The sequence below is a fragment of the Bos grunniens genome, chromosome 1, assembly GCF_055505025.1.
Source record: "Bos grunniens cultivar Pamir isolate PY7600 chromosome 1, Bosgru_T2T1.0, whole genome shotgun sequence".
Taxonomy (NCBI): domain Eukaryota; kingdom Metazoa; phylum Chordata; class Mammalia; order Artiodactyla; family Bovidae; genus Bos; species Bos grunniens.
Window position 1 is genome coordinate 30,400,229 of NC_141165.1, and position 23,610 is coordinate 30,423,838.

Below are 23,610 nucleotides of genomic sequence, written 5' to 3' on the forward strand. Positions count from 1 at the left end.
GTGTACCGGCTCACAAACTCACACACTGACAGTCTTCACTGATGCCTCCTTTTTCTCTCTCTCTTGGGCAGTACCCTGTTGGCACCACTTGTAGGCCAAGTTGCTCCTCCACTTTAAGAAGCTGATGAAACATCATACTTTGGTATGATGCGGGACCTGGTTTTCAGCGCGACTGCTGAGGGTCTGGATAACATATCTGGGTAGACAAGCTAGCTTCAGCGTAACTGTCTTTTTCTTTCATGCTTTAACAATTCTGTTTTTTATTATATTTAGTCATGATATAATTTCAAAATACAATTAAACATTTACTTGTCAGAGAATTCAAAATAACATTTTCAAATTGAAATATAGTTGGAATTTCCCTCGTGGGCCAGTGGTTAAGAATCACCTGCCAATGCAGTGTACACGGGTTTGACCCCTGATGTGGGAACTAACATCCTACATGCCACAGACTACTGAGTCCTTGGGCTGCAACGAGAGAGTAGCCTCTGAGCATCACAACTAGAGAAAGTCCACACACAGCAATAAAGACCTAGCAGAGATTAAACTTAAATAAAATTTCTTTAAAAAATGAAATATAGTTGATATACAATATTATGTAAGTTATAGGTGTACAGTATAGTGATTTTCAATTTTTAAATGTTATGCTCCATTTATGGACTTCCCTGATGGCACAGATGATGAAGAATCTACCTGCAGTGAAGTAGATGACGGTTCAATCCCTGGTTCGGGAAGGCCCCCTGGAGTAGGAAACAGCAACCTACTCCAGTATTCTTGCCTGGAGAATCCCATGGACAGAGGAACCTAGCAGGATACAGTCCATGCGGTTGCAAAGAGCTGGACAAGAATAAGCAACTAACAGGTCAGGAAGCAACAGTTAGAACTGGACATGGAACAACAGACTGGTTCCAAATAGAAAAATGAGGACGTCAAGGCTGTATATTGTCACCCTGCTTATTTAACTTATATGTGGAGTACATCATGAGAAATGCTGGGCTGGAAGAAGCACAAGCTAGAATCAAGATTCCTGGGAGAAATATCAGTAACCTCAGATATGCAGATGACAACACCCTTATGGCAGAAAGTGAAGAAGAACTAAAAAAGCCTCTTGATGAAAGTGAAAGAGGAAAGTGAAAAAGTTGGCTTAAAGCTCAACATTCAGAAAACGAAGATCATGGCATCTGGTCCCATCACTTCATGGCAAATAGATGTGGAAACAGTGGCTGACTTTATTTTGGGGGGCTCCAAAATCACTGCAGATGGTGATTGCAGCCATGAAATTAAAAGACACTTACTCCTTGGAAGCAAAGTTATGACCAACCTAGATAGCATATTCAAAAGCAGAGACATTACTTTGCCAACAAAGGTCCGTCTATTCAAGGCTGTGGTTTTTCCAGTGGTCATGTATGGATGTGAGAGTTGGACTGTGAAGAAAGCTGAGCGCCAAAGAATTGATGCTTTTGAACTGTGGTGTTGGAGAAGACTCTTGAGAGTCCCTTGGACTGCAAGGAGATCCAACCAGTCCATCCTAAAGGACATCAGTCCTGGGTGTTCATTAGAAGGACTGATGCTAAAACTGAAACTCCAGTACTTTGGCCACCTCACGCGAAGAGTTGACTCATTGGAAAAGACCCTGATGCTGGGAGGGATTGGGGGCAGGAGGAGAAGGGGATGACAGAGGATGAGATGGCTGGATGGCATCACTGACTCGATGGTCATGAATTTGAGTGAACTCCGGGAGTTGGTGATGGACAGGGAGGCCTGGCATGCTGCGATTCATGGGGTCGCAAAGAGTCGGACACGACTGAGTGACTAAACTGAACTGAACTGAAGCAACTAACACATACACATACTCCATCTATAGTTATTATAAAATATTGGCTACAATTCCCAGTGTTGTACAATATATCCTTGTAGCTTATTTTATATTTAATAGTTTGTGCCTCTTAATCTCCTATCCCTATATTGCCCCTGCCACTGGTAGCCACTGTTTTGTTCTCTATATCTGTGAGTCTGCTTTTTTGTGGTTGCTGTTGTTATAGCCACTGATTTGTTGTAGTTTTTTAGATTCCACGTATAAGTTATAGCATACAGGGTTACTATTGACTAATGGCAATGGGAGATGAGAGGGAGCTGGGCAGACAGATGCCCCTCTCCTGTGGTTCCTCCTTGTGACCCTTCTGGAAGAGTCTCATGTACCCATTAAACTAGAAGCCAGTGTGGTTACATCTGACATCACATTCCCCTGCCCCTCTTTCCTTTTTCCCCTGTGCTTTCTTTTTTTTTCTATACAGTTGTATTTATTTTTGGCTGTGCTGGCTCTTCGTTGCTGTGGGGGCTTTTCTCTAGTTGTGGTGAGTGGGCTGCTCTTCATCGCAGTGGCTGGGCTTCTCTTGTGGTAGCTTCTTTTGTGGAGTGTGGGTTCTAGGGCACAGGCTCAGTAGTTGTGGCAGCCGTTTTAGTTGTTCCTCGGCATGCGGAATCTTCCCAGATCAGGGACTGAACCCGTGTCTCCTGCATTGGCCGGCAGATTCTTTACCACTGAGCCACCAAGGAAGCCCTCCCTGTACATTCTATTATGAAAACTTTCAAACATATAGAGAAGTTGAAAGAATTCACAATGAGCGCCTGTATACCCATTACCTAGATTTTACCATAGACATTTTAAACAGCTTTCAGTTCAGTTCAGTCGCTCAGTCGTGTCCAACTCTTTGTGACCCCATGGACTGCAGCACGCCAGGCTTTCCTGTCCATCACCAATTCCCGGAGCTTACTCAAACCCATGTCCATCAAGTCAGTGATGCCATCCAACATGTCATCTTCTGTCGTCCCCTTTTCCTCCTGCCTTCAATCTTTCCCAGCATCAGAGTCTTTTCTAGTGAGTCAGTTCTTCGCATCAGGTGGCCAAAGTACTGGAGTTTCCACTTCAGCATCAGTCCTTCCAATGAATATTCAAGACTGATTTCCTTTAGGATGGACTGGTTGGATCTCCTTGCAGTCCAAGGGACTCTCAAGAGTCTTCTCCAACACCACAGTTCAAAAGCATCAGTTCTTCAGCGCTCAGATTTCTTTATAAACAGCTTTATTGAGATATAACTTACTTTTTTAAATATTCATTTGGCTGCACTGGCTCTTAGTTGCAATGTGCGGGATCTTTTGTTGTGGCACGTGGGCTCAGTAGCTGTGGCCTGTGGGCTTACTTGCCCTGTGGCACGTGCAGTCTTAGTTCCCTGACCAGGAATCAAACCCACGTCCCAAGCAGGTTCTTAACCAATGGACCACTAGGGAAGTCCTGAGATATAATTTAAATACATAAAATTGACCCATATAAAGTGTACAATCCAGTGGTTTCTAGTATATTCACAGATACGTGAACATTATCACAGTTTTAGAATATTCTCTTCACCCCTAAAAGAAACCACCTGTCAATTAACAGTCACTCTCATTCCCCTTCTCCCAACCTTGCACACATGCGTTCCTGCCCAGTTGCTCAGTCGTGTCCGACTTCTTGCAACCTTATGGACTGTAGCCTGCCAGGCTCCTCGTCCATGGGATTCTCCAGGCAAGAATACTGCAGTGGGTTGCTACGACCTCCTTCCTGACCCAGAGATCCAATCCTCATCTCCTATGTTTCCAGCATTGCAGGCAGATTCTTTGCCCGCTGTGCCACCTTTCCCAGTCTTAAACAACCACTAATCTACTTTCTGAATCTATGGAATCACCTATTTTAGACACTGCATATCAATGGAGTCATACAGTAAGTGGTCTTTGGTGACTTGTTTCTTTCACTTAGCATAATGTTTTTAAGGCTTATCCATGTTGTAACATTTATCCATGCTTTATTCTTTTTTATATAGTATTTCATTGTATATTATTAACATTTTATATGTGCTTTATCACCTGTCCATCCATCTATCCTTCCCCCTATGGATCCATGAATCCATCTTATATCTTTTATGTATTTCCGTTTTTTTAAGTCTTTCCACAACTCTCATTGCCTTTGCCTTGCACACCTTTCAATACAACTCATGTCACATTATCACATGGCCACCCTGGGAGCAACAGAGGCCGGGAGATGGAGTACTTAGCCTTCTGGCTCTACACAGAGGGACGAAGAGAAAAGGGAGCCTGGGAATGGATTTTTGTTACCTTGGCAGACAGCATTTCTCAATTTCGTCCACATCTCCCCCTCCAGATTCCCCTCCCACCATTGCATCTCACAGATCTTTTATTCTAGAAATCCGAAACTCCTTAAAGTTCCCTGGGCACCCCACGTTTTTCTGGACTCCAACTCTTACACTCATCCTTTACCCGGACAACCTTCTCTGTGTGACAGGTTCTTTCCTCCTAATTCAACTCAGCTGTCACCCTTCAGTGAAATATCCCCAACACACAAACACACACACACACCCTCTGGCCTCCGTTTGTTTGCTTTCCACTCCCATTTTGGCATTGACCCTCCTTTATTGAATTAACCTTTTGATCTGTCTCCACCAACCTGTAAATCCTCAGAGGCAGGGGCCAGGCCTTGTATATCTTGGTATCCCTAGAAATCACTGCAGGGGTGGCTCCACAAATATTTGTTGGATATTGAATGGAAAACGTCTGGTTACCATTGTTACTATTGTTTACCTGCCAAACATGTTTTGGGGCATGCAGGAAAGGAGACTTGGGAGTAAATACCTGGTTTGAAACAATGATGAGTAAGACTATATCCTGGGCCTCAGAGGACCTCCAGCACCCTTTTGTTCTGGGCAGATGTAACACTGGACAAGATGCCAGGACAACAGATGTAAACTGGTACTGTCCCGGGCAAACCGGAACATAAGGTCACCCAAATTACATGTCCACGTCTATGAAAACAGCAGTGCCACGCTGACTCATGACCAGCCTGTCAGACCAGTCACTTCCAGAATTTTCTTGCACGGGCCAATTACTCCTAATCAGTGCTTGGGTTATTCGTGTTTTTCATTGTTATTATCCATGTAGAAAAATCACCCATGAAATTTAATATTCCTAAGGTAGTACATACATTGTGCACATAAAAGAAACATATACTTGGGCTTCCCTGGTGGCCCAGTGGTTAAGAATCTGCCTTGCAATGCAGGATACATGGGTTAGATACCTGGTCCGGGAAGATCCCACATGCCACAGAGAAGCTAAGGCTGTGTGCCACAGTGACTGAGCTGTGAGCTCCGCACACCATGGAGCTCATGTTCTGCAATAAGAGAAGACACTGCAACTAGAAGCCCACCGTCTACAATAAGAGAAAGCCTATGCACAGCAATGAAGACCCAATGCGGCCAAAAATACATTGAAAAAAAAAAAAATATATATATACTTATGCAACCAGACAGAAAAAAAATCACCCAATGAACAACAAAAACGTTTTTCAACCTATTCTGGTGTACTGAATTCACATTTACAAACAGTATGCAAAACCCATTACATATATGCACTTCTTGGTATTAACATGTGACTCTGGTCTGTTGTCTTTACTGAAAGGCACTGGGTGTTTCCAGCCTGTGGCCATAATGGCACTATGAACATCTTGATGTAGATTCCTTTCCCTTTCTTCTGAGTCAATTCTTTGAGCTACTTGCTCCAAGTGATCTGGTTCTGGAACGAGAATGGTAGATACATCTTACTTACCTATTGGTCTGTGTCTGACCGCTCTCCTGAAAATCTGAGTCAAATCACAGAGCACATCTGTTTCTCAGAGCTCTGTCAATAATTGATGTTTTCATGTTTTCTGTATTAATAGGCGTTTATTGTGCTGCGATTCATGGGGTCGCAAAGAATCGGACACAACTGAGCGACTGAACTGAACTGAACTGAACTGAATTGTCATTTAGGATGTTGTTAGCATTTTTAAGTGCTGCAGAGGTTATACATTATATATATACATTATACTTTAAACAAAAGTAGCTTAGTTTTTGTGAAAACACATTCTAATGTAAATATATACATTATAATTATAAGATTTGTTGCAGGTATTTGTTAAGTATTTGTTGAATGAATGAGTGAAATTATGCTGAGTTACAAAGAGAGATGCTGTGTGATTCTACTTAAATGAGGTACCTAGAATGGTCAAATTCATAAAGACAGAAAGTAGATGGCAGTTGCCAGGGCTTGGGGAGTGGGGGCAATGGGGAGTTGTTTAATGGGTACAGAGTTTCAGCTTTTAAAGATGAAAAGAATTTAGGAGATTCATTGCACAATGTGAATGTACTTACTAGTTGAACTGAGCATTTAAAATGGTAAGATGGTAAATTGTGTATTATGTGTAATATATATATGTGTGTGCGTGTGTGTGTATGTCTTTGTGTGTGCTCAGTTGCTCAGAAATATCCAACTCTTTGCAATCCCATAGACTGTAGCCTGCCAGGCTCCGCTGTCCATGGGATTTCTGAGACAAAAATACTGGGATGGGTTGCCATTTCCCTCTCCAGGCGATCTTTCTGACCCAGGGATCGAACCTACATTTCCTACATTGGCAGGCAGATTTTTTTTACCACTGAGTCACCTGAGAAGCTGTAAAAAAAAAAAAAAACATATATATATATATATATATATATATATAAAAACCCAATGATCATTTGGTATATATTATCAGTGGCAGTGTGCCTATAATATATAGTCATTCATGTTAAATGAAGTTTCATGTGTGGAATTTTCTGATTTAAAATATTTGTGTTAATTTTTCAGTGCAGAGACAAATAGGCAAAGATGGCTGATGATAATATCATCACATGCCAAATAGACTAAAAAACTCTTATACAGATACTACTATGTGAGCATCCAATATTATCATTAAAGAGCTCTACCTTTTAAAAAATCATGCATCTAATTTTCTATTATCTTTGAATGAAAAGCAGAAGCACAATTTAGGGGCTCTTAGCAACAGCCATGTGAATTTTTCACCTAAGGATGAAGTGAGGAGACTAAAAGAGTTTGCTGTGCTAAGTCGATCAGTCGTGTCTGACTCTTAGTAACCCCATGGACTGCAGCCTACCAGGCTCCTCCATCCATGGGATTTTCCAGGCAAGAGTACTGAAGTCGGGTGCCATTGCCTTTTCTGAAAAGAGTCTAGGTTTGATTTTGATCAAGAGACCAAAATCTCTTGATTTTCCCACTTCAATAGTCACAGTATCTCTCTCCTTCATAATGCACTCCAGCCAAGTCCTCTTAATGTCTCATTGGCTAAAATGGATTGCGTGGCTTGCCCTGACTACACCAGAGGCTATTGGGAAAGTTGGGGAATAGAACAGGTTAGACACGTGGCCACTCCAAGTAAATTAGGGTTCCCTCATAAGGAAAGAGAAGGAGAATGGGCATTGGGAAGGCATCAGCCGTGTCTGTTACACTCACATTAGTGTTTTTGTTTTGTTTTTTGCTTGGGGCATTACAGGCTGGAACTAATGGTTATATGGCTCCTGAAATCCTAATGGAAAAAGCAAGTTATTCCTATCCTGTGGACTGGTTTGCAATGGGATGCAGTATTTATGAAATGGTTGCTGGACGAACACCATTCAGAGATTACAAGGAAAAAGTCAGTAAAGAGGATTTAAAGCAAAGAACACTGAAAGAGGAAGTCAGATTCCAACACAGTAACTTCACAGAGGAAGCAAAAGATATTTGCAGACTCTTCTTGGCTAAGACACCAGAGCAACGCTTAGGAAGCAGGTAACTATTATATAAAGATAATGTTTATATTATCTTATAAATAAATATTTATTGTCAGCATTGCCACAGGGATTTGGAGAATACTTTGGATTGATGATAAGGCCTTGGTATTAAATAATAGCAGTATTTTCTTATTATTTGCATATTGTGTGGTTAAGTATTTTCAACACTTTCAAATACTAGAAACACTTGATGTCCAACAGTCTCCAAAATACATTTTAAAGTGAAAAGGTGAGGTGCAAAGCAGCATACATTAAAAAGAAGAAAAATAATACATAATTCAAATAGTTGCATTGACTATTTCAAGCAGAGTATAGAAGGAATATATAGGATTGATTGAATTTACTTTTATTTTATCTTTTGCCTGCACTGTGTGTCATCAGTTCAGATCAGTCACTCAGTCCTGTCTGATTCTTTGCGATCCCACAGACTGCAGTATACCAGCCTTCCCTGTTATCACCAATTCCCAGAGCTTGCTTAGACTCATGTCCATCGAGTTGGTGATGCCATCCAACCATCTCCTCTGTCGTCCCCTTCTCCTTCCGCCTTCAATCTTTCCCAAAATCAGGGCCTTTTTCAGTGAGTCTGTTCTTTGCATCAGGTGGCCAAAGTATTGGAGTTTCAGTTTCAGCATCAGTCCTTCCAATGAATATTTATGACTGATTTCCTTTAGGATGGACTGGTTGGATCTTCTTGCAGTCCAAGGGACTCTCAAGAGACTTCTCCAAACCACAGTTCAAAAGCATCAATTCTTCGGCACTCAGCTTTCTTCACAGTCCAACTCTCACATCCATACATGACCACTGGAAAAACCATGGCTTGGACCTTTGTCAGCAAAGGAATGTCTCTGTTTCTTAATATGCTGTCGAGGGTGATCATAGCTTTTCTTCCAAGGAATAAGAGCCTTTGAATTTCATGGCTGCAGTAACCATCTGCAGTGATTTTGGAGTCCAGGAAAATAAAGTCTCTCACTGTTTCCATTGTTTCCCCATCTATTTGCCATGAAGTGATGGACTGGATGCCATGATCTTCATTTTTTTAACATTGAGTTTTAAGCCAGCTTTTTCACTCTCCTCTTTCACTTTCATTAAGAGGCTGTTTAGTTCCTCTTCACTTTCTGCCGTAAGGGTGGTGTCATCTGTGTATCTGAGGTTATTGATATTTCTCCCTGCAATCTTGATTTCAGCTTGTGCTTCATCCAGTCCAGGATTTCTCATGATGTACTCTGCATATAAGTTAAATAAGCAGGGTGACAATATACAGCCTTGATGTACTCCTTTCCCAATTTGGAACCAGTCTCTTGTTCCATGTCCGGTACTAACTGTTGCTTCTTGACCTGCATACAGATTTCTCAGGAGGCAAGTAAGGTGGTCTGGTATTTCCATCCCTTGAAGAATATTCCACAGTTTGTTGTGATCCACACAGTCAAAGGCTTTGGCTTAGTCAATAAAGAAGAAGTAGATGTTTTTCTGGAATTCTCTTGCTTTTTCTATGATCCAACAGATGTTGGCAATTTAATCTCTGGTTCCTCTGCCTTGTCTAAATCCCGCTTGAACATCTGGAAGCTCATGGTTCACATACTGTTGAAGACTGGCTTGGAGAATTTTGAGTATTGCTTTGCTAGTGTGTGAGATGAGTGCAATTGTGTGATAGTTTGAGCATTCTTTGGCATTGCCCTTTGGGATTGGAATGAAAACTGACCTTTTCTAGTCCTGTGGCCACTGCTGAGTTTTCCAAATTTGCTGGCATATTGAGTGCAGCACTTTCATAGCATCAGCTTTTAGGACTTGAAATAGCTCAACTGGAATTCCATCACCTCCACTAGCTTTGTTTGTAGTGATGCTTTCTAAGGCCCACTTGACTTCACATTCCAGAATGTCTGGCTCTAGGTGAGTGATCACATCATTATGGTTATCTGGGTCATGAAGATCTTTTTTGTATAGTTCTTCTGTGTATTCTTGCCACCTCTTCTTAATATCTTCTGCTTCTGTTAGGTCCATACCATTTCTGTCCTTTATTGTGCCCATCTTTGCATGAAATGTTCCCTTGGTATCTCTAATTTTCTTGAAGAGATCTCTCATCTTGCCCATTCTATTGCTTTCCTCTGTTTCTTTGCACCTATCGCTGAGGAAGGCTTTCTTATCTCTCCTTGCTATTCTTTGGAACTCTGTATTCGAATGGGTGTATCTTTCCTTTTCTCCTTTGCCTTTAGCATCTCTTCTTTTCTCAGATATTTATAAGACCTCCTCAGACAACCATTTTGCCTTTTTGCATTTCTTTTTCTTGAGTCTTGATCACTGCCTCCTGTACAGTCATGAACCTCCGTGCATAGTTCATCAGGCACTCTATCAGATCTAATCCCTTGAATCTATTTGTCACTTCCACTGTATAATCGTTAGGGATTTGATTTAGGCCATACCTGAATGGTCTAGTGGTTTTCCCTACTTTCTTCAATTTAAGTCTGAATTTGGCAATAAATAGTTCATGATCTGTGCCACTGTCTGCTCCCAGTCTTGTTTTTGCTGACTGTATAGATCTTCTCCATCTTTGGCTGCAAAGAATATAATCAACCTGATTTCAGTATTGACCATCTGGTGGTGTCCATGTGTAGAGTCTTCTCTTATGTTGTTGGAAGAGGGTGCTTGCTATGACTGGTGAGTTCTCTTGGCAAAACTCTGTTAGCCTTTGCCCTGCTTCATTTCGTATTCCAAGGCCAAACTTGCCTGTTACTCCAGGTATCTTTTGACTTTCTACTTTTGAATTCCAGTCCCCTATGAGATGGTGATGGACAAGGAGGCCTGGTGTGCTGCGATTCATGGGGTCGCAAAGAGTCAGACACGACTGAGCGACTGAACTGAACTGAACTGACTGATGATGAAAATGATATCTTTTTTTAGGTGTTAGTTCTAGAAGATCTTGTAGGTCTTCATAGAACCATTCAGCTTCAGCTTCTTCAGCATTACTGGTCGGGGCATAGACTTGGTTTTCTGTGATACTGAATGGTTTGCCTTGGAAAGAGACAGAGATCATTCTGTCATTTTTGAGATTGCACCCAAGTACTGCATTTTGGACTGTTTTGTTGACTATAAGGGCTACTCCATTTCTTCTACGGGCTTCTTGCCCACAGTAGTAGATATAATGGTCATCTGAATTAAATTCACCCATTCCAATCCATTTTAGTTCACTGATTCCTAAAATGTCGATGTTCACTCTTGCCATCTCCTGTTTGACCACTTCTAATTTACCCTGATTCATGGACCTAACATTCCAGGTTCCTATGCAATTTTGCTCTTTGCAGCATTGAACTTTACTTTCATCACCAGTCACATCCACAACTGGGCATTTTTTTCACTTTGGCTCCATCTCTTCATTCTTTCTGGAGTTATTTCTCCACTCTTCTTCAGTAGCATATTGGGCACCCACTGACCTGGGGAGTTCATCTTTCAGTGTCATATCTTTTTGCCTTTTCATACTGTTTCTGCGATTCTCAAGGCAAGCATACTGAAGTGATTTGCCATTGCCTTCTCCGTGTGTCATATGGGATCTTAGTTCCCCAACCAGGGCTCAAACCCATGCCCTCTGCAATGGAGGCATGGAGTCTTAACCACTGGATAGCCAGGGGAGTCCCAGGATTAACTGACCTAAAAAGAGAGAAATTGAGAGAGCTGGCGACAGGGATACAAAATAACAATTTTCATTCAGTTCAGTTCAGTTCAGTCGCTCAGTCGTGTCCGACTCTTTGCGACCCTGTGAATTACAGCATGCCAGGCCTCCCTGTCCACCACCAACTCCCAGAGTTCACTCAGACTCACATCCATCGAGTCGGTGATGCCATCCAGCCATCTCATCCTCTGTCGTCCCCTTCTCCTCCTGCCCCCAATCCCTCCCAGCATCAGAGTCTTTTCCAGTGAGTCAACTCTTCGCATGAGGTGGCCAAAGTACTGGAGTTTCAGCTTTAGCATCATTCCTTCCAAAGAAATCCCAGGGCTGATCTCCTTCAGAATGGACTGGTTGCTTGAATTTTGAGCTATGTGAATAAATTATTACTCAAAAATGAGTAAAACTTAAAAGCCATCAGTACAGATAGCCATAGTTCTGGGAAATTCTGCCCCTTTTAAACATCTCTGTAAAATACCGTCAATCAGTCAATAGATATTTAATAAGTACATATGATGTTGCCAGTACAGTTGAAATTAGTTTTCAGAAAAGTCAAGTTTTATTGCTTACAATGGAGTAATAAGATCAAGATATTTTAGAAGAAAAAAATTACAAAAGCTGACCTGTGATAGCACCCTCGGCAGCAAGTAATTGTGTTACGTAGGGGGAAAACCAAGATTTTTTGACTCACAGAGGTAGACTCACATCCCAGCTCTGCTACATACTGGTCATTTTATCCCCAGCAATTGAATTATTTTCTCTGAGTCTCAATATCCTAATATATAAAATGAGATTTTTGTGGGCGTGATGGTTAATTTTGTGTCTCAACTTGACTAGGCCACAGTACTCAGATATTTGATCAAACATTATTCCAGATGTTTCTGTGCAGGTATTTTTAGGCGAGATTAATATATATACACATGAGTAAAGCAGGTTATTCTTCATTATGTGAACGGGCCTCTTGCTATCCATTTGAAGGCCTTAATAGAAAAGAACTGGCTTCCCTGGGAGAAGAGGGAATTCTGCCAGCAAACTATCTTTAAACTTGAACTGCACCTCTTCCCTGGGTCTCCAGCCACACAGCCTACCTTGCAGAATGTGAACTTGCCAAACCTCCATAGTCGCCTGAGCCAGTTCTTTAAAATAAACCTCTCTCTCTCTCTTTATCATATACATATTGCTGGGAGAGGAAAGAACTTTTCTTCTACCCTCCTTAGGTTTAGGAATGGAGGCCTGAAAATTAAACTGCCGAAAGATGATTAACAAGAGACAGATTTTTATTTACATTCAGACCCGGAGTTCACAGAAAATTGTGGCTAGGAGGCAGTTAGAATTTCAGGCTTACACACCATCCTAATAGGGAAGGTGGATGGGGAGAAGGTTACTTACCAGAAAACAAATGATTTCTTTGAAATGGTGGGGGAAGGGCACTTATGGGAGAGCAGTTGACTTTTAGGAAAGATAAATGGCCCTTAGGAGACTAGATGGGAGATATGATATCTTTGTGACAATGTCTATTTATGTGTGGTGCTGACTTCTCTCAGTGGTGATAAGAGTCAGTCTTTCCTGATTTCAAAACTCTGAAACTCCTGGGGAGAGGATTTATGAGTTAGGTATTTTTCCAAGGCTCTGCTTATCTTAAAGGCAGACAAGGGGACTTCAAAACCTGCATCTGTTGACTCTCAAATACCTACAGCACAGCTCAGTTGTGTCCAATGCTTTTGACCCCATGGTCTATACAGTCCATGGAATTATCCAGGCCAGAATACTGAAGTGGGGACCTGGGTTGGGTAGCCTTTCCAACCCAGGGATCAAACCCAGGTCTCCCGCATTGCAGGCAGATTCTTCACCAGCTGAGCCACAGGAAAGCACAAGAATACTGGCGTGGGTAGCCTATCACTTCTCCAGCAGATCTTCCCAACCCAGGAATTGAACTGGGGTCTCCTGCATTACAGCCAGATTCTTCACCAACTGAGCTATCAGGGAAGCCCAGTTTTTATGTCACTGGCATGCATTCTGGACCCCTTCAACATCCTTTTGGTTCTGTTTTTCTAAAGAACCCTAACTCACTCAGTGGGATATTTTGAGGCTTAGATATAATACATGCAAGGTTAGATTCTTTACCATATGAGCCTACAGGGAGGTTAGATATAATGTATGTTAGGAATCATTCAATAAATGATAGCAATTATTAAGTAGTCCTAAGAGTGATATCAGCTAATGTTTTAACTCACCTATGAGTTTATGTGTCTTAAATTACTTGGATTGAATTTTCAAAATCTAAAAACATATAACAAATAGAAAGTTACAACCATAAAGTAATATGACTGATTTTTAAAATTACCAAAACTTGGGGGGCGAAATTAAAATCCTCTGAGTAGTTGTCATGGAAGCTCTAGAACAAGGCTGCCTTAGCGTACAATGCTTTTGTATGGAGGCAAGCTTTTGATTTTTGACCTGATTTTTTAAAACAGTGAAACAAAATGTATTTATAATGACTTTCAAAACATTTCAAAGATAACCAAACTTACAGAGGAGTATTTTGAAATGAGATGAAACCTTACATTGATGGGAAGTAAAATCTGGAAGTGATTTTCTTGTGTAGATTTCAACATGGTTGTATTAATGTGGTCAGAATAGGCCATGTTGTGATAACAGGCAAATCCCAAAGTCTCAGCCACTTTAAAGTATTATTTCTCATTCACACGAAGTCCTTTATATGTCCAGTGGTTCTCTAGCGTATTTCCTTTCAGAGCGGTGACTCAGAGCTCCAGGCTACCTCCATCTTTCAGCTCCACTGGAACTTGTGGGTTTCGGTTGCTATGGCAACACAAGTGCATGTAGAAAACCTGGGAGCTTTGTCCTGCCTCAGACCCACTTCACAGGTCAATTCAGACACACTTCTGTTAGCCAGAAAGAATCCTTGGGCCCTAAGAGCCAGGAGGCTGTCTCGTATTGCCTTCTATCTGCCCAGGAAGGAGGAGAGGAGAACTGAATATGGTGACCACTGATCATCTCTACCATCCTGGATTTCAAGCACATGCAGGGGGTGGGAAGCGGGGGTGGAGTGTCAACAGTGGCCAAGGCACTGGAAGAAGTGAACAGTCTCTTTAGATCACCTCCCTGAAGGAAACATGACCCACTTGTTGTGTTTGAATAAAAATCTATCTCAATACTTTATAAGCACACTTTGAATCTATAAAATGAAACATTGACCAACCTCTTTAGGAAAACACCACCTTAAAGCACCATATCATGGCTTGAAGCTGCTCTGTCAAGCGAAACCTTTTTAAAAAGCATCTGTTGTTGAGACTGTTTTGAATAAAAGCTGTTTACAACATTAGAGAGAAGGCATATAAAAACCAGCTGTTCAGTGAAAGAGAAAACCTTCCAACATTTTCATTTCAACTCTTTGTATTTTTTAAACATTCATTCAGACGAGATAACGTTCGATTACTGTCGTGGGCATCCTCCAAAGACAGCAAATGCCTAGACAGAGTGTTACACAGCGAAGAGGTCAAGGGCCCCCCTCACTGTTGCATTCACGAGCATTTGAAAGAAATTAAAAACCCTGCTCTTTTAGACATCACTCAAGGGAATCTCCTCTTTTGCCTTTATGTGGGGTTTGTGAGTTAATTTTGCAGAGAGGCCAAAAACCTTTTTGACACAGGGACTCCAGATAGAGTCAACTATGGTGTTTTCCAATAAAATAAAAAGTGAAGACTTAAGTACTTTGCAGGATTTATTCTGATCAGATAGTGCAGACAAGGACAAATAACCATGTAAGTCTCTGACTTAAGCGCTTCTCCAAGACACAATTTTGGGCCAATTCAGGTTCTTGGCAGACCAAACCCCACAGTGTGGTCCTTGTGTATGGGCAGCTGGTATCTTTTCTTCAATGATTGTTACCAAAAAATCCATTGTAATCTGTGTGGGGCTTGGTAACACAAGAGCCCCTGTCAGTGCTCTGAAATGTATTTAATAAGCAGAAGTCTCCCTGGAGCTGCTGATTTGGCTATTAGAAAAGGTGCTGCTTCCTTCAATAGCCTCTTCTATTAGTCCAAAGGGCACAGCATGATGATGCGTCAAAAGAACCCTGAGCAGGGACTTCCCTAGTGGCTCAGGGGTTAAGATTCCCACTCCCACTGCAGAGGGCCTGGGTTCAATCCCCAGTCAGGGAACCTGGAGCTCCCATGAGACAACTAAAGATCCCATGTGCCGCAACTAAGACCCAGTGTAACCAAATAAATAAAACTTAAAAAATAAAATAAATTTTAAAAGAGCCCTAAAGAAAGCTGCCAGGGAAATGTTTAAGAGTCAACTGACCTTCACACAATTTCTAATTCCACAACTGAGGCTAAACATCACTTGTGCCAAAGAACCAAGCGAGCAGCCCCGTGGTGGCCTAGACACAGAGGGAAAGAACAGAAGTTGGAGAGCCTAGTCTTCTGTTGTTAGCATCAGCAACCAGAGGCATTTATTGGAAAGGGGCAAAAGGCATGGGCCCTGCCTTCTAGGGGCACCTGGTGGGAGATGTTGAGGAACATGAGGGAAACCTCACCGTGGCCCATTGTGTCCTTGTCTGTCTGTGACTAGTTGCAAAAAAGGCAGCAGTTGGTCCTTCTTAATGGACAAACCAAGGCCATCTGGGCCTAGTTGAGATGTTAGTTGAGAACTGTACATTTGGGGGGACTTCCCTGGTGGTTCAGTGGCTAAGAATTTGCCTTCCAATGCAAGGGACACAGATTTGATCCCTGATCAGGGAATTAAGAGCTCACATGCCATGGGGCAACCAAGCCAGAGCACTCTAGAGCCTGTGCACTGCAACAAGATTGCCTGTGCCACAAGCAACCAAGAACCAACGCAGCCGAAAAAACTAAATAAATATTTTAAAAAAGAGACAGTCATCAATGAAAAAACTGCATTTTTAAAATTATACGTGATTTTTAAAACTATACATCATTCTACTGATGCATGGTGTTAATGTCTGCTATACAGCAAAGTGATTCAAATAAGGTAAGGTGAAGTCGCTCAGCCGTGTCCCACTCTTTGCGACACCACACGCTGTAGCTTAATCAAGCTCCTCCATCCATGGGATTTTCCAGGCAAGAGTACTGGAGTGGGTTGCCATTTCCTTCCCCAGAGGATCTTCCCGACCCAGGGTTCAAACCCAGGTCTCCCACATTGTAGGCAGACGCTTTACCATCTGAGCCACCAGGGAAGTCAGTTATACATATATAAACATATTCCTTTTCATATTCTTTCCCATGATGGTTTATTACAGGATACTGAATATAGTTCCCTATGTTACCCAAAAGGACTGTGTTGTTTATCCATTCTATATATAACAGCTTGCATCTGCTAATCCCAAACTCCCCACCCACCCACCCCCACCTCTTGGCAACCACAAGTCTGTTGTCTAGATTTGTGAGTTTCTTTCTGTTTCCTGCATAAGAAAACTCTGCATCTTGATGTGAAGACTGGCTTGGCAAGTTCCCCATGGTTACTGAGCTCCTGGGCGCTCTCCTTTATCCAAGTTAAATCTGCTCAGAGTGACTTTAAAGGTGCCCTCTTGACCTCTGGTACAGTGCGTTCATACCTGCCAGCAGCCATCAAGGTGGTACAAGCTCCTTTCTCAGGGCACCTGGTCCCATCCTAACTCCTCTGTTGTCTTCAAGACACACAGACCTGAGGTTCATTCCTGATATACTTGAATAGAATTTTAGCTCTAGTCTAGTTCTGACACATTTAAAATCTATCTGATACCAACCCCCATTCCTTGAATATACTTCAATAAAACTGACTGAACAACAACAAAAGAAAAAGAGAAAAAAATCGTTTGAACCTGATACTGCAAAATAGCTCCCCTACTTTTTAAAACATTTCTTGAAAACTTGGACTTAAGAAAATCAAGAGGGGACTTCCCTGATGGTCCCTTCTCACTCACAATGAATAGGGCCCAGATTCAATTCCTGGTTGCGGAACTAGATCTCACATACCACAACTAAAAAAATATATACCATATGCCACAACTAAAATATGGTGCAGCCAAATAAATATCTTCCTTTAAAAAAAAAGAACCAAGAGAAGTGTATGGCAGACCACCCTTGACATAATCCCCAAAGATCTCCACCTCTTGCCGTCCACACCCTTGAGTAACCCTTTCCCTTAAGGATGGGCTGAGCTGACTGACTTGCTTCTACCAAATAGAATAGGGTAGAAGTAAGGAGATGTCACTTCCAAGATTAGGTAATAACAAGAAGAGGCTCACATGGTGAGGGGGGTACTTTCCAGTAACCATGTCAGTGAGTTTGGAAGCAGATTACCCCTGTCACTGACCCCCTAGTCAAACCTTCAGATGAGACCACAGCCCTGACCGATAGCTTTACTGTGATGTCACTAGAGACCTTGAGCCAGAAGTGCCTGCCTGGTTTATCAGAGCCTAGATACTTGCCCCACAGAAACTGTGAGATAATAGCAAATGTTTGTTGTTTTAAGTCACTAAGTGTTGGGGCTATCTGTTACACAGCAAAAGATAACTAACACAAAAGGTTACTCAGCTAGAAACACACTTTCCCCCCTTATTATAAGGCAAATACCAGAATAATTTCTAGCATTGGGAAGAAGGGCTTGAAAACAAATAATGAAAGTCTTGAGTATCAAATGTATGCTCATTTATGCTACTAAAAATTGCTAATGGGTTATTTTAAAGTCTTTAAAGATTATTGTGGCAGTTGGGAGAGGTAGGTGGGGTTCTTAGAAATTGTGTCATATGAACAGTAAGGAGATATGACTGCTATCTTTTAAAATGTAAGTGGTGATCAGGTGAGGAAAGACATGCTTAACTTGTTCTCTCTAACCCTGAAGAACAAAGCAAGAGGATGTGACTGGAAGTTGTAGGCAAGCAGGTTCTGGCCCCACTGACTTTTGCTGGTGTTTCCGTGAAACACCAAGAACAAAAGTCATGCCAACTGCTTGACTCTAAAAATTACATCTAAAGTGAAAGTGGTCTACAAACAATGAAAATGCTACTGAATGCATATGGTAGAATTGTGGGGTGATTTTTAAAGATGTTATTTTTCTAAATTATTATTTTTATATCATCTTTGCAATGAGAATGAAATGTAATTCTAGGAAAAGAATACCACATGCTTTGTATTGCTAGAAGAGTTCCTCTTTGGGTTTGTTACTATGTCTCAGGCTGACCATCTCCTCTCTTCACAGAGAAAAGTCTGATGATCCCAGGAAACACCATTTCTTCAAAACCATCAATTTTCCTCGCCTGGAAGCCGGCCTAATTGAACCTCCATTTGTGCCAGACCCATCAGTGGTTTATGCCAAAGACATCAATGAAATCGATGATTTCTCTGAGGTTCGAGGAGTTGAATTTGATGATAACGATAAGCAGTTCTTTCAAAGGTTTGCAACAGGTGCTGTCCCCATAGCTTGGCAGGAAGAGATTATAGAAACGGGACTGTTTGCAGAATTGAATGACCCCAACAGGCCCGCAGGTTGTGGGGAGGGTTCATCTAGGTCTGGCGTATGTTTGTTATTATAAGTTGTTGTCTCTACCAGACCAGCAGCAGGAGTCTCAGCTGACAGAATCCTCGAATGTTCCTAATACATGAAATCTGTTGTGGAGGACTGATCAATCAGGAGGGGTACCTCAACTACAGAACAGTTCAAAAGACAAATGAACTCACCACTAGGACATATTTGCTCTCCTTCCTTCCCTCCTTTCCTCCCTTCTTCTTTTCCTCCCTACCTTACTTCTTTATTCTTTCTTCCTTCACAAAGAAAAGTACAGTCTCGGTTTTCACTGAGTGCTGGGAAAAGGAGCCCTCAGATTTGTTTTGATAAAGTAAAAGCCTGAGCCTTCGCCATCATGCCCTTGAAAAATGACGTCAAGTCCTAGGAACAGAGGATGGAGCTTTGGGGTATGCTCAGAAAAATGAGCATTTTCAATTCTTAGTAAATAATCATTTTAGTTTTTCTTTGTTTATATCTTTTCTTCCTTTCATCTTTCAGTATTTCTTCCCCTTCTGTACTTATGAAAAGGATTTTAAACCTGAAAATAAATATTTCTGACTTCCTTCTCCCCTGTTTAAAAAAAAAAAAAAAGGGAGTGGATTGTAATATTTTGGAAATATTTCAGATCACAAAATAATTTTTAATTTGCAGAATGTCTCTTTTTCATATTTTTGAAATATTCTACCATTATAACGTTCAGTTCAGTTCAGTCGCTCAGTCGTGTTCGACTCTGCGACCCCATGAATCGCAGCACGCCAGGCCTCCCTGTCCATCACCAGCTCCCGGAGTTCACTCAGACTCACGTCCATCGAGTCGGTGATGCCATCCAGCCATCTCATCCTCTGTCGTCCCCTTCTCCTCCTGCCCCCAATCCCTCCCAGCATCAGAGTCTTTTCCAATGAGTCAACTCTTCACATAAAGTGGCCAAAGTACTGGAGTTTCAGCTTTAGCATCCTTCCTTCCAAAGAACACCCAGAACTGATCTCCTTTAGAATGGACTGGTTGGATCTCCTTGCAGTCCAAGGGACTCTCAAGAGTCTTCTCCAACACCACAGTTCAAAAGCAGCAATTCTTCAGTGCTCAGCTTTCTTCACAGTCCAACTCTCACATCCATACATGACTACTGGAAAAACCATAGCCTTGACTGAAGCATGTTAAATATAGATACACATGATGTCTGTGGATTAAAGTATTCTGTAAATTGAGTTCTTTAAGTAGTATTCTACAAATTGCTCACTTGTATACTCCCATATTCCATTGCTTCCCAATTTTTGCTGAACTTTGGAATCACCCAGAAGTCTTTTAAAATACTAGTGCGTTAACTCCCACTGCCAGATTTTAATCGATCTGGGGTACAACCTGGGCATCTAGATTTTCATAAGCTCTCCAGGTGATACCAGTGTGCAACAAAGTTTGGGATCTACGGCCTTGTAGATTTAAATGTTTATACACGGATCCTTGTTTGGGTCACTCAAAACCCTAATCAGACATTTTGACAGCAATCTTCCAAATACTCCAAAAAATGCATAACTTGGGCAATTGCACTTAAATGAAGCGATTATAATCTGTATTCATCTTGTAGATTTTCTTGCCCAGGCACACTTTAGTTCTTCACACATATCTTGGAAAGTAGATCTCTTGACTGTTTCAAGACCTAAAGGAGAAACATGGGCCTTGAAACTAATTTGAACAAATGGTGGCTTTCAATTCAAGTGGGTGCCCAGCCAACCCTCTATAGGAGTATTGTACTTAATCACTCAGTCGTGTCTGATTCTCTGAGGTCCCATGGACTATAGCCTGCCAGGTTTCTCTGTCCATGGAATTTTCCAAGCAAGAACACTGGAACAGGTTGCCATTTCCTTCTTCAGGGGATCTTCCCGACCCAGGGATTGAACCTGCATCTCTTGTGTCTCCTGCATTGGCAGGTGGATTCTTTACCAGTAGCACACCAATTAGCACTTCTCAAAAGAACAGCCAGGATTTCCCTGGTGGTCCAGTGACTAAGACTCTATGATCCCAATGCTCAGGTTCTATCTGTGGTCAGGGAACTAGATCCCACATGCTGCAACTAAGATCCCAGTTGAGACCTGGCATAGCCAAATAACTAAATAGAACAACAAAAAAAATTTTTTTAAAGCACAGCCAAACTAAGAATTTTAAGGCTGAGATATATATATTTGACATAAATATATCTGGAGTGATTGTGTGTGTGTGTGTGTGTGTGTGTGTGTGTGTGTGCGCGCGCATAAGGCAATCTTGTTTGTCCCAAAGGTGAGAAACTTGGCTGAACTTATTTTAAAAGTTTTGTCCCTTGAGTAAGGGAGCCAAAAATTACAAAAACACTGGCAAAAATTCTTTTGGTTAATTGGAATCCACCTAACAGTAATCCTCAACTACGAGACTCAACTACAACATCAACCATATCAGGAACCAGGAGGAAGAAACGCCCTTGGAGTTGAGCCCTGGGTTAGAACACCTGCCATTCACCCTCCTGCTCATCCTCTATCCTCACTGAGCTCCCTGAAGCTCCAAACCCTACCCTGGAGACACCACAGAGTCCTGAGTCACCCAAGCGAAATACAGGTGTGTCCACCAGATTCTCCTTCCTAAGGCCAGAAAGTAGATTACAACTTGATAAAATGTCTGTTTAACAAAAAAACTAATCAACAGTTAACAGAAACCTTATTAACCACAGCATTCCAAGAGTAGAGATCTCAAGATTTAGCTTTATAAGCATTAAACATTTTTTAAAAGTGAAGTCTACTTGCATTCATTTTTTTCAAGTGAATGCCTACTGGTTTTGATAAACTTCAAAAGCAAATCTGTTTCACTTTTTAGAAGTAACTCAGGAAAATAATTGAGTAAGATAAGCATGTTCAAAGAATCCACCTGCCAATACAGGAGACTCAAAAGAAGCAGGTTTGATCCCTGGGTCAGGAAAATCCCCTGGCACCGCACTCCAGCATTCTTGTCTGGAAAATTTCATGGGCAGAGCAGCTTGGTGGGCTACAGTCCATGGGACCACAAAGAATTGGACACAACTGAACACAGCAGTACATTTAAACAGTCGCCAAGTAAGTATGTGTTGAGCTTTAATTACATTGAGCCCTATACTGGGTAGTGTTGGGGACACAGCAGAGAAATAAGACAACCATCTAAGAAAGGCCATGTGGTGTCATGTAGAATGCAGATTTATGTGGGTATATTACTCACATTTTAAAAGAGGAAACTGATACTCATAAATGTTTTATAGCTTTTCCAAGGTCACACAGCTTTACAGTGTTATTGAGAAGACATGATGTAGAAATAATAGAAATAATGTATAGGAAGCAAATAGCCTGAGTTGTTGTTGTTCAGTACCCAGTCGTGTCCGACTCTTTGTGACCCCATGGACTGCAGCATGCCAGGCCTCTCTGTCCCTCACCATCTCCCAAAGTTTGCCCTAGTTCATGTCCATTGCAACGGTGATGCCATCCAGCCATCTCTTTCTAACAAATTGAAGATCATGGTCAGGAAGTAGCAGCAGGTCAAATGACTCTAGGTTGAGGAACAAAGTATCAAGAGCTGAACCCACATCTTCATTAAAAGTTACAGAGTGGGTAAGAGAGGCAAGAGAGATGGTTCCTGGGGAGTGGTTGAGAAGGTATTCTTTACACACAACAGAAGAAAAATCTAATTGCAATAAGTGGAGACACAGAAGCCCATCTTAGGCCTTCTGCCTATCATATGCCAGGTGGGGATTCACTTGGGCCAAATCAGAGTGAAGGAGATCCTATAAAGGAGATCGTATAAAGATCCTATATGCCGCAACTAAGACCCAGCACAGTCATAAATCAATACATAAATACTTAATACATTTTTTTAAAAAGTATTCTCAATTGGTTACTTTGAATATCAAATTTAAGATATTTCTCATTTAGGTGACCAGGCATGAATGTGAAATAACTGAATAATTTAAGCTTTGCTTCTTGGGAATTGCTCATATGAAAACATAGAGGAAGTTCCCTGACAGTCCAGCAGTTAGAATTCAGCACTTTCACTGCACACAGCAGTGGCCTTGGTTCCATCCCTGGTTGGGTAACTAAGATCCCACAGGCCATGTGGTGCCGCCAAAAAAAAAAGGCAGAAAAAAGAAATCATAGAGAATTCTACATCAATTTTAAAAGATCATTATTATTATATTGTGTTTATCATTGGGGCAATTTAACATACATTAAGTTTTAGACAGTAAAACATGATGAAAATAATGAAAAATATATAATCCTTGCTTCTTAAATGATTGTTCTTGGCAGTTACAAACCTTAAGGAGAAAAAAAAATCATAAAGGGAAAAAAATAGATAAAAGATTTTGGGGGGTGGCAAAGGGAGCCTAGAAGACTTACCATATTAGCCATTTTGATTATCAAAAATGTAAAAAGACTGAATTTTCTTGGATCATCTGGGAAAAATAATTGCAGTTGTTTAGGCTTCATTCTTTCAATAAATATTCTTACAGTAATGTTCTAGGCCCCATTTCAGTTTGAGGAGATATTCTGGGGTTTGTCCCTTTAAAATTTTTAGATTGGAGGGTGCTTTCATTCACTTTGTATTTCACTAAAACTTTATACCTCTCTGGGGAAAGATGAATTTTGTTTTCTTCATTTTTTCCTAAGTTTTCTGCACTGAACATTTAAACTTAAACTTGAACATTAGAACTTAAAATTAAAACTTCCTTTTAAAAATCAAGAAAAAGTATAC

The 23,610-nt window shown here is 41.3% G+C and overlaps 1 protein-coding gene across 1 annotated transcript in view; it reads left to right on the plus strand.

Annotated features, from left to right (window-relative positions):
• The window catches only part of GRK7 (G protein-coupled receptor kinase 7), a 40,327-nt gene extending 20,804 nt beyond the window's left edge, over window positions 1-19,523 (plus strand). The window contains exons 3-4 of the mRNA XM_086374642.1: window positions 7,412-7,686; window positions 18,568-19,523. Of these exons, the coding sequence (XP_086230768.1) occupies window positions 7,412-7,686; window positions 18,568-18,901 (609 nt within the window). The 3' untranslated portion in view covers window positions 18,902-19,523. The remainder of the gene's footprint in view (window positions 1-7,411; window positions 7,687-18,567) is intronic.
• Window positions 19,524-23,610: the final 4,087 nt, after the last annotated feature.